Source organism: Aplidium turbinatum, chromosome 7, assembly GCF_918807975.1.
Source record: "Aplidium turbinatum chromosome 7, kaAplTurb1.1, whole genome shotgun sequence".
NCBI lineage: Eukaryota > Metazoa > Chordata > Ascidiacea > Aplousobranchia > Polyclinidae > Aplidium > Aplidium turbinatum.
This window is the reverse complement of record NC_137478.1, coordinates 21,458,421-21,473,717: the sequence shown is the minus strand read 5'-3', so window position 1 is coordinate 21,473,717 and position 15,297 is coordinate 21,458,421. Positions and strand designations below refer to the sequence as shown.

Here is a 15,297-nt window from a genome sequence, read left to right as displayed (position 1 = left end):
GGAATTTTGGAGACTACACACACTGACGATATGTTTATCTGGCTAGTGGCTTCTGTATTTCACCTTTAAATCATCTACTGCTTCAGCTCATTATCATCATTAATGTCCGTCAAAAAAAGGCTGTTAGGCCTACATGTATTCTAGACTTGCGTGTTATGTAGGTAAGTAGGCTATTTTGTCATTGCGTCCTCTGGGAGCACGAGAAAGCAATAGCATTTTCTGCACCACTGGTCTGGTTGTGCACTCTGCATGTTTTTATCCTGGGTAGCATAAACATTAAGCTTATATCCACGGTGCAACCCGGTACAAATATAATCAAGTCTGTCCCAATAGCTCAGTTAAGCTTAGGCTAAGTAACGCATTTACACTACTCTCTATTTAGCAGCCGAGTGGTGAAAGCCATGGTTCGATGTTCGTGAGACTGCCGGTTCGACACCACTCAAGGGTACGTGGCTGACTCTTTGCCAAGACAAGTAAAGGCAAGCGGTCGATTGCAGAGTGGCGCCCCTTCGACTATAGCACTTGATTTCTCTCATGTATGAACATTACGTTGCTCTATAAAGCAGTGGTTCTCAACCCGTGGTACACGAAGGACTTCCGGGTGGTACGCAAGTATCTTGTGATATCAAAAAGGCTTTGGTTTATGAACAGCTCTAGATATGAGTTATGAACATTGCAAATTTTAACAACAAGTTAGTTGAAATTGGCCTGTCTCAACTGTTTTAAGCTCTTTTGTGAGGATTTTAAATTCGATTACACGATAGACCACGTTCATTCTGTCTTGACAACTAAACTTAGGATCGTTTTTGAGTAAATGATGAGTTTCTTAAATTCGTATAGAGAACTACATTTCTTAAAACCATCCGACGGGAGAATATTTTGTACCCAGATTGGCTTTTTGTAACCTCAATTACTCAGTCATTTCAAGAAGAACACTATCAGACTTTGAATGTGTGGATGTGTCTTTGGATGTTGAATCGCTGGTTAAAGATCATGAAGAGTTAGTGCTGCGGAAGTTAAAATTCTTGACAATCCTTGAAAACACAATGACACATTTTTCCAGAAAGTAGGTCATCATGCTCGTTGCTGAACGGGACATAATGGACTACTTTCCTGAGGTCATGCATTTTGTTGCAGATGAGAAACACATGTTGTTTTCAATGCATCAATATAATTAATTCAACGTTGTCCTTGGGTCTGGGGTGTATAAAAAGTTTATGTACTCAGTCTGGTCAGACAGAAAGAACGATACACAAGAGTTGTTCAATAAACTTGTGAGTTTACTCATTGCTTTCTTCTTTTCGCCGCTAATTTAACACTCCATTTCCTTGCTACTGATGTTCACTTTTACAAATGCAAGCAGGAATTCTCAACCTTAATGACCATCGTGTTAAAATAATTGAAGCCAACTTGTTCTACCCTGACATAACTGTTAATGTCATGTCTTCATATTTCTAAGCATTACCTTGTGATAAGATTTAAAAGTAAATGCAGTCAACTCATTCAGACCAGTTTTGTGCTTTGCTGTTGGGTCTATCCTAGCCGTCAAATCAATCACTTTTTATATTCACCATCTGCAGAAGTTGAATCAATGTAAAAAGTGATTGATTTTCTGGCTGGAATACTGTTCTGTAAAAATTATAGTATTTAAATGTTTATTCGAATTATTTTTTTCTGAAATAAGGTGGCACGCGGTGACTGCCAAGTGAACTCCTAAAGAACTCCCAAGTGGTACGTAATCAGAAAAGGTTGAGAACCACTACTCTAGAGAGAAATGCCTACGGCCCTTCTTGGGGCTGTGACCTGCTAAACTGAACTCCATTCAGCAGCATCTGGTGGATAAAATAATTCACAGAAAAGAATATGATAACAAGCAAAAACTTTACGCTGTTAATCTCAGTAATTGGGTTTGTGTCAGGGGTTGAAAGTTTTCAAAAGTATGCGAAAGTGCCAAAAGTACGGTTCCAAAGCTTTTTCCATCCGAGGATAAAGATTTCCACAATTAATCAAACGCTCAGTTCTACACTAAGAATACGACATAACTTGATAACAACAAATACTTTTGATACAACTCAGGTACAAAAATACAGAAAAGGAAAAAATGTAAAGAAATAAAATACGTAGGTTTTTGAATAGTTTGCCGCTTTATATTTAGCACTTCTCAGCACTCTCTAAATTTAGTTCCAGACACCTCAGGGTGTTAGCAGTTAGCACTCTCGGAAACTATGCCATGCGGAGCGTTCATGCTAATTCATTAAACTAATCAATGACTAGCTGGGCTTTTCTAGAGTTAAATGCAATCAAATACATAACTCCAGCTTTTGTCAAAAGAATAGTGCAATAACTTCCAATAAGTCCAAGCCACCAATGATGTTGGATTGTTGGCTGGTGAAAATTCTTAATATACATTTAATATAACTAGAGTTAAACCAACCGAACCAACATATCAAAAGATATTTTCACCAGTATCTTACTAGCACTTTCTGTGGAGTTCCGTGACCATGTGCCATATAAACTACTTTTTGCGCCAAAAGCACAAATAGAAATAGCTATAAGCTTAACATGACATCAATAGCATGCTAATTGCTAAGGCTATATCTCCACTTCTGGAAAAAAAATTTGGCTAAACAAAAACGTCATGAAGATTTCGTCATTGAGAAATGATTGATGTTATAAAGCGCTAGAGCCATGTAGAACTCCACACCTTTGTCAGGAGTGATTTCCAATTAGAAAGTAAAGGAACAGCGTTCTTGGCCCGCAACTGCAATGGTGATCCAAGTCGAACTTCACCAGCTTTAACACAACGTACATCAGGAGAGGATACGTACAAGATTGACAATAAAACAAATAAACTCATGACTATTCAATTCAATTTAAGATTGAATATGTTGTCCATACTTTCATCTGCCTTCTTAGCTTGATGAAACGCATTGTTTACGTTTAGGTGGCAAAAATAATAATAAAACAAGCTGCAAAAAATAGAAAATTTCAATTTCTATTTATTTTCGTCCATTCATAGTTTGCGTTTTTTCACACAAAGCCTTGAAAAGAACCAATGTCAGTTGTACTTGATACATATTTTCTTGCTCATACAAGTAGGGTATCTAGAAAATAAAAGAAGTTATTCTTATTTTGTGTAAAAGAAGATAAAAGTAGTTGTACTTAGTATTTTAATATTTGATGATATTCTATTTGAATAAAAGTATTCTGAAAGTCCCACAAAGGGTGAAAAGAGACCTTAAAGTATTTTAATAGCAGTAATTATATTTGTCTAAATGCGAAGCTTGTTGCTTGATATTAAGACCTCTTTTGTAGTGTTGATAGCATTTATTGACTGTATATTGCTTAGTATTTACAGGACGTAAATGTATGCTGAACACTTTATAAATAAACATACAAAGCTAGCTTAAACACGCTTTAACCGCCTGTCTAGGACTCGGAAAGACTTATTTGAAACGGAAGAAGATTATGCTCATCACTGAAATTAAGTTTTTGTCAAAATGTCAATAGTCAACCGCAAGAGGACGCCAATGGTTAATACATAATAAACGATTTCAATTGATCACAATCTCCTTTAAAGCTTAAGCTACTCTGCACTTCGAATGTTTCATAATATATTTATCATTCTTTGATTTTCGAAATATCTGGGGTCTGATATTGATGGGGTGGGTTTTGGGTCAAAATTTAACACCCAATTTTCAGATCATTATGACGTCATAAATATGTGAGACGCTGCGGTTGAAAATTCGAATATCTACCTATTGAAACTTTAAGTTCAACAAGTTGGTTGTTAAGACAGTTACAGTCGATACAAGCGACCCTAACAGTTTCAACTTTACATGGCAGGAGTCATACTAATTGATTAATTATATTAACAATGAATCAGGTTCTTCTTTACTTACTGTTCTAAACATTTTTCATTTAGAGTAGGCTACTCCTGTTAAAAAATAAGAGTTTGGCCAATCTTTCATTGCACTTTTGTCACAACCCTTTCTCTTTTTTTTCCGATGCAGTTTGCATACTTACAACAACATTTCAAACCTCGCGAGTCGCAGGTTTCTCATCCCTATACCTCCGGGAAGTGTTGCCAGATGGAGGAATCCGTCCTCAAATTGTGGACATTTTAAGGTTATTTGGGGGGAAATTTTTAATAAGAGATAATGGGGTTGTGCGATCCACTCGGTGGCGCTACAACTGGGTCCTAGCAACACGCTCGCAGTGATTGCTTCAAGCTTTAGCACGCTTTGCGTAACGCGCGTACAGCTGATATGGGTGGGATGGGAGTGCAGTGTTCTGTTGATGTGAGGGTAAGAAGGTGCATATTACAAAGCTTGATACATTTTAGGCTTGATTTAACGTTGCTGTGGCTATAAAAGCAATTAAGTAAACAGGCTTTTCGAACACATTGCATGACAAGGTATCGACTTGTGGTGTCAGGCAGAGAGGGAGACAGAGTAGTTTTTGTAGCTATAATCCTTTAATAATGTCCAGGGATTCAGAATAATGTCCTTGAAGTCTATGATTGTGCTGTCTCTTCCTTGTAATAATAAATTGAGATGATTTAACTCCGTAAACATGTTAGTTAAATAAGCAAGATTTTCTTCAAAATTATTAGCATTCATCACATCAATCAATTTTTTTTCAATCATGCCATTTTGTTTTTGGATTTGTTTGGCAGTTTGCTTCTTTTGCATTTCACTATCAATTTTATTCTGCATAAATGCCTTTACTTCTCTTCTTAGCTGAAATAATCGATTCAAAGCATTGCCTTTTGATTCAAAGCATTTGCCTTTTGATGACATTAAATAAAAACTCTTCTTTAATGTCATCTTTTATTTTGTAATGGACGTAAACTAGCATCTGTGCACGAGATCGAATTCCAGTGGACTCATCCACTGCAATGCTGAACAAGCCAGATTCTTTAATTTCCTTCACAACAGTCTTCTTAACATTTTCTGCCATTTCAAAAATTTGTCTCTGCACTTTTGTTGGATAGTGAAACTTGCATACCCTGCCATCACCTTTTATATAGGCTACCAAGTACTTATAGGCTACTTGCATACCATGCCTTAACCATTTATATAGGCTACCAAGTAGCCTACTTGCATGTTTAACTGTATGATGATTGATGAATCAACCATGTTTGATGGGTGTGCGGAGCACACACTCTGAATATACGCCACTGCAATATCCAGGGTTGCTATCGACATGGACTCCAAAATAAGGACAACAGAAAAATTAAATTTTTATACAAAATAAAACAAACGTTTTTGAACAAATCTCAGCATTTATACGAGCCATTATATATCACATGCCATATTGTTTGCCGGAAACAATGTGTTCCAGCAACTCATTGTTCGTAAAAAAATACCTTGTGCATCTCACGACAACTCAGGTCTAGGTTTACTTTTACTGTAGTAGGGATTTGGCTGTCATTTTACTAAGTTTATTCACTAATTGTTGAAAATAAGACAAAATAAGGACTCAAATCAAAAAGAAGGACATTTCCTAGCAATAAAAACAGTAATATTTTCTAAGATAGAGTTCTTCAAAATAAGGACAAATCTTCGAAATAAGGACGGTATGGCAACTCTGGCAATATCCCTGGAATGGGGTGATTTACCGATTAGGTCCGTGTTGTGCACCGTCTTCCTGGCGTTCAATTAAAAAATGGTTTTCGATTTCGCCATTTACTCGACAAACCTCCTAAGAAACTCGAGTTGCTAAGCGATTTGTTTCCGACGGCCCTCCCTACTGTACACTTAGTTAATTACATAGCACTTTTGCAACTTTATGAGAATTCTGTAACTTTATGAGATGTTTTTCTTATTTTTGTATCACTTTGCGTTCCAACCTTCTAAAAACAAACATGTTTTGATAACTACAATGCATATCCGAATCATATTTTAAGTTATTCTTTTGCCCACGCGTAACCAAGCGCTGTACAACGCATCGTCTATATGCTGCGCAAGGCTAGTTCTCGTCTAGAAGGACCCAGTTGTACCGCCGCTAGTGGTTTCGTGGTATCCTGTCGCACAACCCCATTGCGATGCTCACTTGAAATAAATCTTTTGATGGGACACCGTAAGACTTTACCGCTTGAATAAAGTAATTGATGTTTTCACGTTCCAGCATTGCACGCTTTGCCTGGTAGAACAACAAAGCAATTATTTCAAGAAATGACGACATCGTCAAAGTCAAACAATAACGTATATTTTATACATTTATCAATCAACCATAGCCTACAACAAAGACAATTTTATGAAACAGAGGTTAATATTGGCAAAGCGTTGACAGATTTTTTTTATTTGCTGAAACAACACCCAAACACTGGAGTGACAATCTTCTCAAAATGGCATCAAGGTAAACATGAGAATTATGTTTTAACGTAAAAACAACACAAAAAATACATCTGGAGAGTTGCTGCTTAAACAAAGTCGGTCTTTTGTTGTTGTTGTTGTTTTGCATGTGGCTGATACGTACTGTGCTAGAAACTATCCAGCAAACAAATTAGCATACTTTAGCGTCTGCAGAAGTTGATTCAATGAAAAAGGGGCTAGTTTGCTTGCTTGGCAAAGGTTAACCTTCAGTTTGTGTGATGAGAAAAGCGACTCGTGAAACTAGTGAAACTCACTTGTAATTTACTTTTACTTGGTTCGTTGGGAGTGTAAGCGCCTGGATTGACATGATTCATCAGCTGGAAAAGGACTTGACCGTCTTTTAGCCATTCGTAAAAAGCCTGAAATTGTCAATCAGAATTGTTTTTTTCCATTTTATGGCAACAAATATGTTAAATTTTTTATAAAACTGTTGTTTCCAGTATGTGCAATGTGGCTTCATTGCGTTGTTAATTTTTCCCACATAGAGCGCGAATACTATTTTGTTGCCGATTTTTGTTGTGAGTCACTTTACGAGGGAACGAAAGCAAATAGTGCTTCTAGGTGAACGCATTTCACTGCAATGGCTTTTTTAACGCCAAACAATTAACGAGATTTAAACAATGACTAAAATGACGTCATTTTCAAGCCACACTAATCTCTTGTGTCATTCATACAATAGTACTTAGTGCTGGAACCCTCCAGCAAGCAAAATCTGTCCTATTTACATCAATTTAACGTCTGTAACAAAGGCGAGTTTCATAAGCTGGGCTGTCGAACTGCTTGGTACGAACAAATTTGTTCAAACAACATTCAGTTTTGTTTGAAAAGAAGTTTTTAAATGCTTTCGACGTGCGAGTTTACACCACCATTTCTGCCAATGCATGGTGAATTTGTCATGCATTTGATGAATGCTTGCGCAGAGAATTTTGGAAAAACATTCTCTATCAAACAGTTTGACAATTTTTGTAGTCACTTTCTCCATTGACAATTCCGGCCATAAAAAATTAAGGCTTCAGTGAGAATTCCATTTTATCTAAAACATTAGGTAAAGATGGTCCCATTCTTAATTCAAGTGTCGGGTATGAGAAGATAAGGTTCTCATTGTAACTAAGCCTTCGGCATTAAGGAGAGTAGGGTGGCCAGTTCCTTTTTCTCGGTCGCCTTTTCTTCAGCAATTATGCCCACCCAATTTATTCCACCCTGGGTAGAGGTGAGAGGTGTTTTCAACAACCAGCTTAAGCCGGAAGTCGAACCAGGTCTACATTATTGAAAAGCCGACGCTTTATCCGCTGCGCCATCCCACCGTTTAAACTTTAAAACATTACTATTACAAAAATTAAAATGTAACCAAATACAAAAGATTTTACACCTTGAAATTTTACATAATTTGCGAGGATAATTTATAAACGCATAAAGACAATCAACAGAATTTTAACAATCAATTTTGAAAATCAATTGATGAAAATCGACATTTTATATTTCAATTAGATGTCCTCTATAACAATAAGAAATTTCTTTTTTTTTTTAAAACAAAATTGAATTTTGTACAATGCTAAGTATGGAATATCCATCTTTGCATACCAGACCGAAACAGGAAAATCCGGTACATAAACTTAAAAGCAATACAGAAACGCATGGGGCTCTCAGATAAAGAGCTGTCCTTGAAATCTTGTTTATCAAACACATGCTCTGAAAGGTAAAGAACTAAAAATTGAACAATGATTGCTCAATCTCAGCGTTTCTTCTGCAGAGCCCGGTCCTTATAGGGTTAAAAAGGTGAACGCTAACTTTTGTCATCGTAACTCAAATGTGACAATTCTTTGTATCTGGACTCTCTTGTCAAAACAATGTGGATGTGATTGTATCAGATATCGCAGTACAAAGGTCGACAACGTATGAAAGTATTGTGTTGTAATTAGCCTATTTGAACTCTTCCTAAACCGGTTTACTACAAAAGTGGATACATTTTATTTCTTTGTGTGTTTATTGAAAACACATAAAACGATTGTTTCAAAATTATGATACAGATAGTTCAACCTCATGTAGACTTAAATTAAGAAAAAAATTATGTTTTTAATATCGCATTGTTTCAGCTGCATTGCGCACATCTAAATTAATTCTGCGTTGCGCCTGCCTACTAGCTAGGACCTAGTATTAGTGCGTACACGCACGTATGCAAGCTACACAGCATTTAAACGTAACGACATGAAAATGGTTAAGTAAATTTTTTTAAGGGTTGATTATATTCTGACTATTCTGACTGAACCCGGCAATACATATTTAAAATGAAAACTGGAAACCCTTTCCTACCAGTAAACTGATAGATTTTTTTACGTTTTGCACTTGTCTGCTACAACCTACAGTAGTCGAGTTGCAGTATTTCGAGCGGTGACACAATAATGACTTGATACTTTTTAGCCCTGCACTTAATACAGGGTTATAGGTAACCTTTTATGTATAAATTTTTGTAACTTCTTTTTTCGAAACTACAATAGGTGTTTTATTTTCAAATCAATAAATGCAACGCAATTCGATAAAATTTCATGGTCGATGGTATCAAATAACCAACAAATTAAGATAGGTTTCTCCTTAGTGTTTGTTAAAACGTAAGCTACTGAAGCATGTACTGATTAACTATGACACTACAAGTATACACACTATACAAGCTTACAATCATCTAATTTCGTTTCTTTTCTGGTGTATAAGAAACAATACGGTGATCACAGGGCCGGATTTAGCTGATGGGGGGCCCGGGGCACTTTTAGATCGGGGGGCCTCGTGCAAAAAAATTTTTCGCGCCTACGGCGCGACAAACCACCTCTACTACGTCTACAGTACCATTAATCCAGCGCTGTACAGCATTTTGCAGAAACTTCAAAGGCTGGAAGAAAAAAAAAAACACAAAATCGCATTTTTTCCACGTAGGGGCCCTTTAAAATTCGGGGGGCCCGGGGCACCTGTACCCTCTGCCCCTCCCTAAATCCGGGCCTGGGTGATCAAAAGGTTAGGTGAGCCAAATTTTGAAAGATGCTACATTACCTGCTGTCCAGATACTTTTGGTTTTGAATTTACTATTTGACTAATCCAATCCACCAACTGTTTTTCATCTTTTTCTGAATACTTTACATTTGGTTCAAATTTGTCTTCTTTTTCAGGCGTCTCAGAAATGCGGTTTGTTCTCTCCAGCAATGACATAGTTCTGCACAAACTGAACTGGAATGCAACACTTGCTGCTATTCAAGGCAATCCCAAACTGCGACAGACAACCTGCAGAACTGAACGATTTGCAGATGCTCTTGCCCACCAACGCTAAATAATCAGCGGCAAATATGCAAAACACTAGTAAGATGTTGTGCTTACCCCTGCAGATTAATTGTTTTTACAAAATTACTTTTCAAATATTTGCATTACTGTACAGTGTACATTCACGCACTCAACCTTTCCTAGTTAGTAAAAAATACCATAGGAGCCCAATCTAGGGTTTCTAACTCCCAAAGGTCCACGAGAATATTTCCAGAGGTACTTAATTAGAAGTAGGCTTTCGCATGTCCCTGTCTAATACCACTTCTGGATTGAGATACTTATTTCATTTGCAACAAACAGGCACAGTCTTCACACTAAAGTTCAATATATGCAGCTGAATACTTTTATAAAGTGCTGGTTATATGCGTGGTCCTTTTGTATAAGTCATTGAATTTTAAAATCATCATGTTATTATCCTTTGTATAATAATTTTTAACGAGTTGGTCAAAATACTAGGCTACCATTTTAATAGATTGAGTTTCGCTTTTAGCAGTGCTGGTCGTTGTTTTAAATAAAACAACTAACTCTGACTCCAACACCACTGATAATTGCACATGCACAAAAACAAATAAACTGAACTAAACTGAATAGTTTCTGAAAGTGATTACATCACTCTATATTTTCGCAAGCGACCTGATGCTTGCAGTAATATCAACTTAACGCTAGATAACGTAATCTCTGCGGGACAGCTTAAAGTTAAATTGCAGGATTACGTGGGTGGTATTGGACAAAACAGCTCAGGTTTTTAATTCTTTCTTTCTGCGCACAAGTCTCACATCTTCAAGCTGACAGATTTATTGCTCAGCGGGCAATCAGCTTCATCGGGCATTATGAGCGGCAAGCCAGGGCAAGCTGAGAGGCTCCAACAACAGTGTAATGTTGTTTTATGCAATTAATAACGTTGCGCAAGCAACATAGCAAGGCGATCTTATTTTAAAAATTGATTATGCAAATTCGCCAGCGTACTGTTTTCAAAAATAATTCAACAGAAGCAGCTAAAAATAATTTAACGAACACATGCTTCATTCACTTTTCACATGCCATTGAATAAATTCCAGTTTTTACTTGCTAGATTTGATGCTATAAAATTGTGACGATTTCAAATAAGTTTAAAAACAATTCTTCAAAAAATCATGAGTAGTAAAACAAACTTTTGTGTATTATTGCGCAAGTAACGACAGTCCAGAACGAAGTCCTCCTCATGACATTCTTCACAGCACTGTCAGTGAGAGTGGTGTCACAAACTAATTAATTGCCTAGTGACGTGTTTGCAATGGCTTGTCAAGGCAAACATTAGCTTACAACGAAATGATAAACTCTGCACTAGAAGCCACTGATTTAATGTCTGGGAAGTAATTGTGAAAACAAAGTTTCAGATTTATAACCTTCATTGATCGTAGGCTATTGATTTTTCTAGCGCTGAAGTGGAAGGCGTAGGCTAAATCTTCAGGAAAAGAAATGTGCTTCTGCACAATAAAGCAAATATTGGACAGAAAAACAAAACAATAAATCCGATTTTAGATTTTGTTTCAATGTCCAATAGTGTTATCACATACATTCTTTTGCTGTTTTGTTCATGATTTTTTTCCTAAGTTGTCAAAGGATTGCTCTTCTGGGAACTTTTCGTTCTGTGTAGAAAATTACTGTATCTGACGCTATGATCATAACAGTGCTGATGCAAGGTAAAAACTAGGTTGATGGGCTATTTTCTTTTTGCAAAATTGCGCAAATATTCATGTGCATAAACTTCATATTCACCTTTCATCGATTGCATATTATTGTTTGTCGTTCTTTCGTTCAAAAGATGGCAAGCCTCCTATTTGTGAAGGGTGGTTGAATTTTTACACGAGCTTGTTTAAATTGAAGCGCTGTGATTCAGTCATGTGAGTCCCTGAGGAAATAACAATACGAAAGCACTTCAATGGAAGGTTCGTCTAACTGGGAAAGCAGCCTACCACAAGCATAACAGCTACTAATAATGCAAAAGAGAAGTTTTGATACGCTGCCTACTTGTTAATTGTTATGCCAGGCTTCTTTGATGCTTACTTCTGGTTAGAATATTGAAACCAGCAAGATGTGCTGTTGCCGTTGGAAGAATATTAACATTTTCTCGAGTTTTCCAAAATTATTTTGTCTGCAAAACCTCCAAACGTTTCACAACTTAGTTTACCTACTGCTCAGCTGTCTACTATGCAGCTTACTAACCTTAGCCTATTGTTGAAAGAAACAGATGTGCAACTACTTGCTCAGTTAATATATAAAATCTGCATAACAGCTTTAAAATACGATGTAGAAAACGCAATAGTAATGTTACTGTCTTGGATGATTGGATCCCTTCAGTATCTGAGACGGTGTTTTTAAAAAGAAAAAAAATTGTAGATTTAAAACTGGCTGATTTCTTTGACGCTTCATTCGCATATCGCTGAAATGTTCCACGCAAATTGCAATACCGTTAGCTTTTGCAATGGACATTTGCACTCTATTTGATTGCGACTGAAAAAAAGTCAACAATTCTTGTCTGTCGCAAAAGTTTTTCTGAAAGCATTGACAACACATCAAAATAACAGCCTAAGGCTGCATGTTACTCAATTAACTTTTCAACTAATCTTATTCGCTTGTAAGTGTGAAACAGCTAATTTGGTTTCTTTAACTTCACAAATTGGGCGTCTGATAACTTGTTTTGCAGAAGCTATAAATTTGGCCTAACGCTTTCTGTACTAGAGGATTTTAATACCTAAAGTATCTTTTTTAAACAGAACAAAAGTAGAAAAATAAAGATCAAGCAGCCTAAATAAAATCAACAATCCTGTAACCCAAGTGACTCTCTTCTGTTTCAGTGTGCCGCTGTGCACCAATGGCAAAACCATAAATCATCACACCTTGAAAGGAAACCAATTCATTCACCTTGCATTAATTCTTCACAGCCAAACGTTAATTAGATGTAGGCCTACTGTGATTAACGAACAAGTCACTGAGAGTTTAAGCGAGCTTCTAAATTCGTGATTACGAAACTTTCTTGTCCACTAACTATTCGACAAATAAGGAAAATATATCGCAAAGCAACACTGCGTGATCTTTTTCTCTATATCTGATCATACTTTGGGTACTTATAACTTTTTTGACGAAGTTGATTATATACCACTGAACATTTTTTCATCTTTTTTTAATCAAAGGTGGACACAGATAAGGCTTGGTTGTACAAAATAGCTGTATTTAATTATTCATGAAGACACATTTCATCTCGTAATTTAATTTCACAAAGTTTTTAGCGTTTTTTTGGACCACGTGAATTCCTTTTGCACTATTAACCTCCGCAATTTCTTGGCACTATACTCGCAAAGCAAAACCTTTTTCATTTTGAAATTATTCAAGTGTGTCGAGTGACGAATTGTGAGGAATGTTTTTGTTTGTTGGCGAGCCGACAAAAGCACAAGAGTTCTTGAAAGTTCAGCTGGAAACTATTTTGTTGCACATGGCTTTCTTCGGCGACTGGACTTCGGGTTTCTCAAACTAAAAACAGTAAAATTAACAAATTTTCACTTGGGTTGTTGCATGGCTACCTGGAGATGCGGCCTGATGCCCTGATTTGTTAGAAATGCATTAAAACAAAAATAAACCCATAGAGTTTCGGATTAAAAATGCAAAAAAAGTCAGCTTTGTTCAAAGAATTTGAAATAATGAAAGTGCTCAATGCCAAGCAGAAAAACCAAGCACAACTGATTGCATCAAATATGCCTACGGTTAGGCCCTACTACTTTCTAAAACCTCTGCAGCCTGTTTCACCCTTACTGGGGCTGGGGGATCATCAGAAGGTCCTTATTTAAATAGAATCTATTTTAATAAGAACCTTCTGAAGATCCAAGTAAGGGTGAAACAGGCTGTAAAGGTTTTAGAAAGTAGTAACTGTATTATTTTGATGAAATAATATTATGTTGAACTCTGGTAAGCTCCATTATTTGGTTGAAGATATGCCACGAGGTCACAACTTTTTTAAATGTTGCTGCCCTTTTCTGGTGCGATTTTTGTGTATTGTTTTAGTTTAACAGTATTGCTGTACGGTCGGCCTGATATACGTAAGACAATATAGGGCTGTAAGGCTGCAAGCAAGTTTAAAGTGTGTCATTCTACATGCAAACTTCCAACAATGAAAACATACAAAACCATTAGAAATCTGACTCTCGTGAGTCTTATTTGAAAAATCACTTTTTAGAGATCAGAGGCTCCCTGTAATGTGCATCATAAAATAAAAGTAAGAAAGAATGATGGCATAGGCAAGAGGCAAAAAGCTTAAAAATAGACACGAAGAAAACTCCCGTTTGTTCTTGCAAAGCAACACGAAAATCACAAAAAAGAATTAAGCGCGTACGTTTCTCTGTCGCCACCACGTGATTTTTAATAGTTGCGGATATTTGTCAAGTGGTGGAAGTAAAAACAGCTGAAAAAGTCTGTAAATGTGTTGAGTAGGGTTTGACTAGTCTGTATGGTTGAACTGAGAAACTCTCTTGAAAAATTTAATTCGTAGGCTACTGTTTTGACTTTGTAGGTAGAGGCTTTGGACCACTGACATGGGCTTGATCACCAGGGTTGATGATACATGAATATTGAATTTTATACTGGTAGTTAGGTTGCTCCTCCAATCTATCCACCAAATCGCGTCCACTGGATAAAGAGATGGCTGTCTTCGAAGTGTGTTGCTAAAACGTAAACGCTGAATGAACGGTATTCTTTTGATATTGCCAATGATTAATTTTTCGTTGTTCTCAGTGCAAAAAATGGCCATTAAGCTATCCCAGCGACGTTATTTCATTTAGCTTACCCATTTACCTTGTCTTTGATGGAAAGAATACTGAAACAAATCTTATTGTTTCTTGTTTTGTCATAAGTTACCCTAAGAAATGCCAGTCATTGCGTGTGATGCCTATAATAAGTTATTAATTTTTCACCATCAAGAATTCGCTAAACGGCAATAGGAAGTTGGCGAAAAGTTCTAAATTTGCAGAACACAGCCTTATTGAATAATTACAATTCATGACAATGACTTGCTTTCATGCTGTGAGTTTTACGCTTTTGAATAGGTTTGTAATAATTTATTGGAAATTTTGTAGTGATGTGACATGGATTGCCTGCCATGCAATGAAAACGCAGCTGGATGCGTTCGACTTCGCTGTAGAATGCAACTTACTCGTTTTTTCGGTTCGCTTGAAAATGAAACAAAAAAATTCAGCTTCGTTCACAGAATTGGAAATAATGTTAAACAATAAATATTATTAATGCTGCTAAAAGTGCTCAATGCCAAGCACAGCAAATTACATCAACAACGTTTAGCACCTAATAATTTTGCTTACTTGAACTCCATCAACATCATTGAGCTGTGCTAACGAATACAATAGACCATAACCCAACCATGTACGTTGGCTTTGTCGTACAAGTTGCCTTCCATCGATCGCCCAACCTGCGCCGGTCTTGAGCTCATCTGGAACGAACAAGTACGAAGACATTTACAACACACTTCTAAATCGTGGTTTATGACATTTTGACAAATTATCGGATGTCGCAACCTACTTGAACCTTTCGGTGTTGATCCAGTGGTAAGCTGCCATGAAAGACCTTACAA

General features: G+C 36.7%; 1 protein-coding gene across 1 annotated transcript; it reads right to left on the bottom strand.

Annotated features, from left to right (window-relative positions):
- Positions 1-1,881: 1,881 nt before the first annotated feature.
- Positions 1,882-9,735, bottom strand: LOC145774668 (transgelin-3-like). Its single transcript, XM_082585961.1, has 4 exons — positions 9,420-9,735; positions 6,635-6,739; positions 6,058-6,147; positions 1,882-3,104 (listed from the first exon to the last, which is right to left on the bottom strand). The coding sequence occupies exons 1-4, from the start codon at positions 9,573-9,575 to the stop codon at positions 3,000-3,002; spliced, it is 456 nt and encodes a 151-aa protein (XP_082442087.1). The 5' UTR covers positions 9,576-9,735; the 3' UTR covers positions 1,882-2,999.
- Between the last annotated feature and the right edge of the window lie 5,562 nt (positions 9,736-15,297).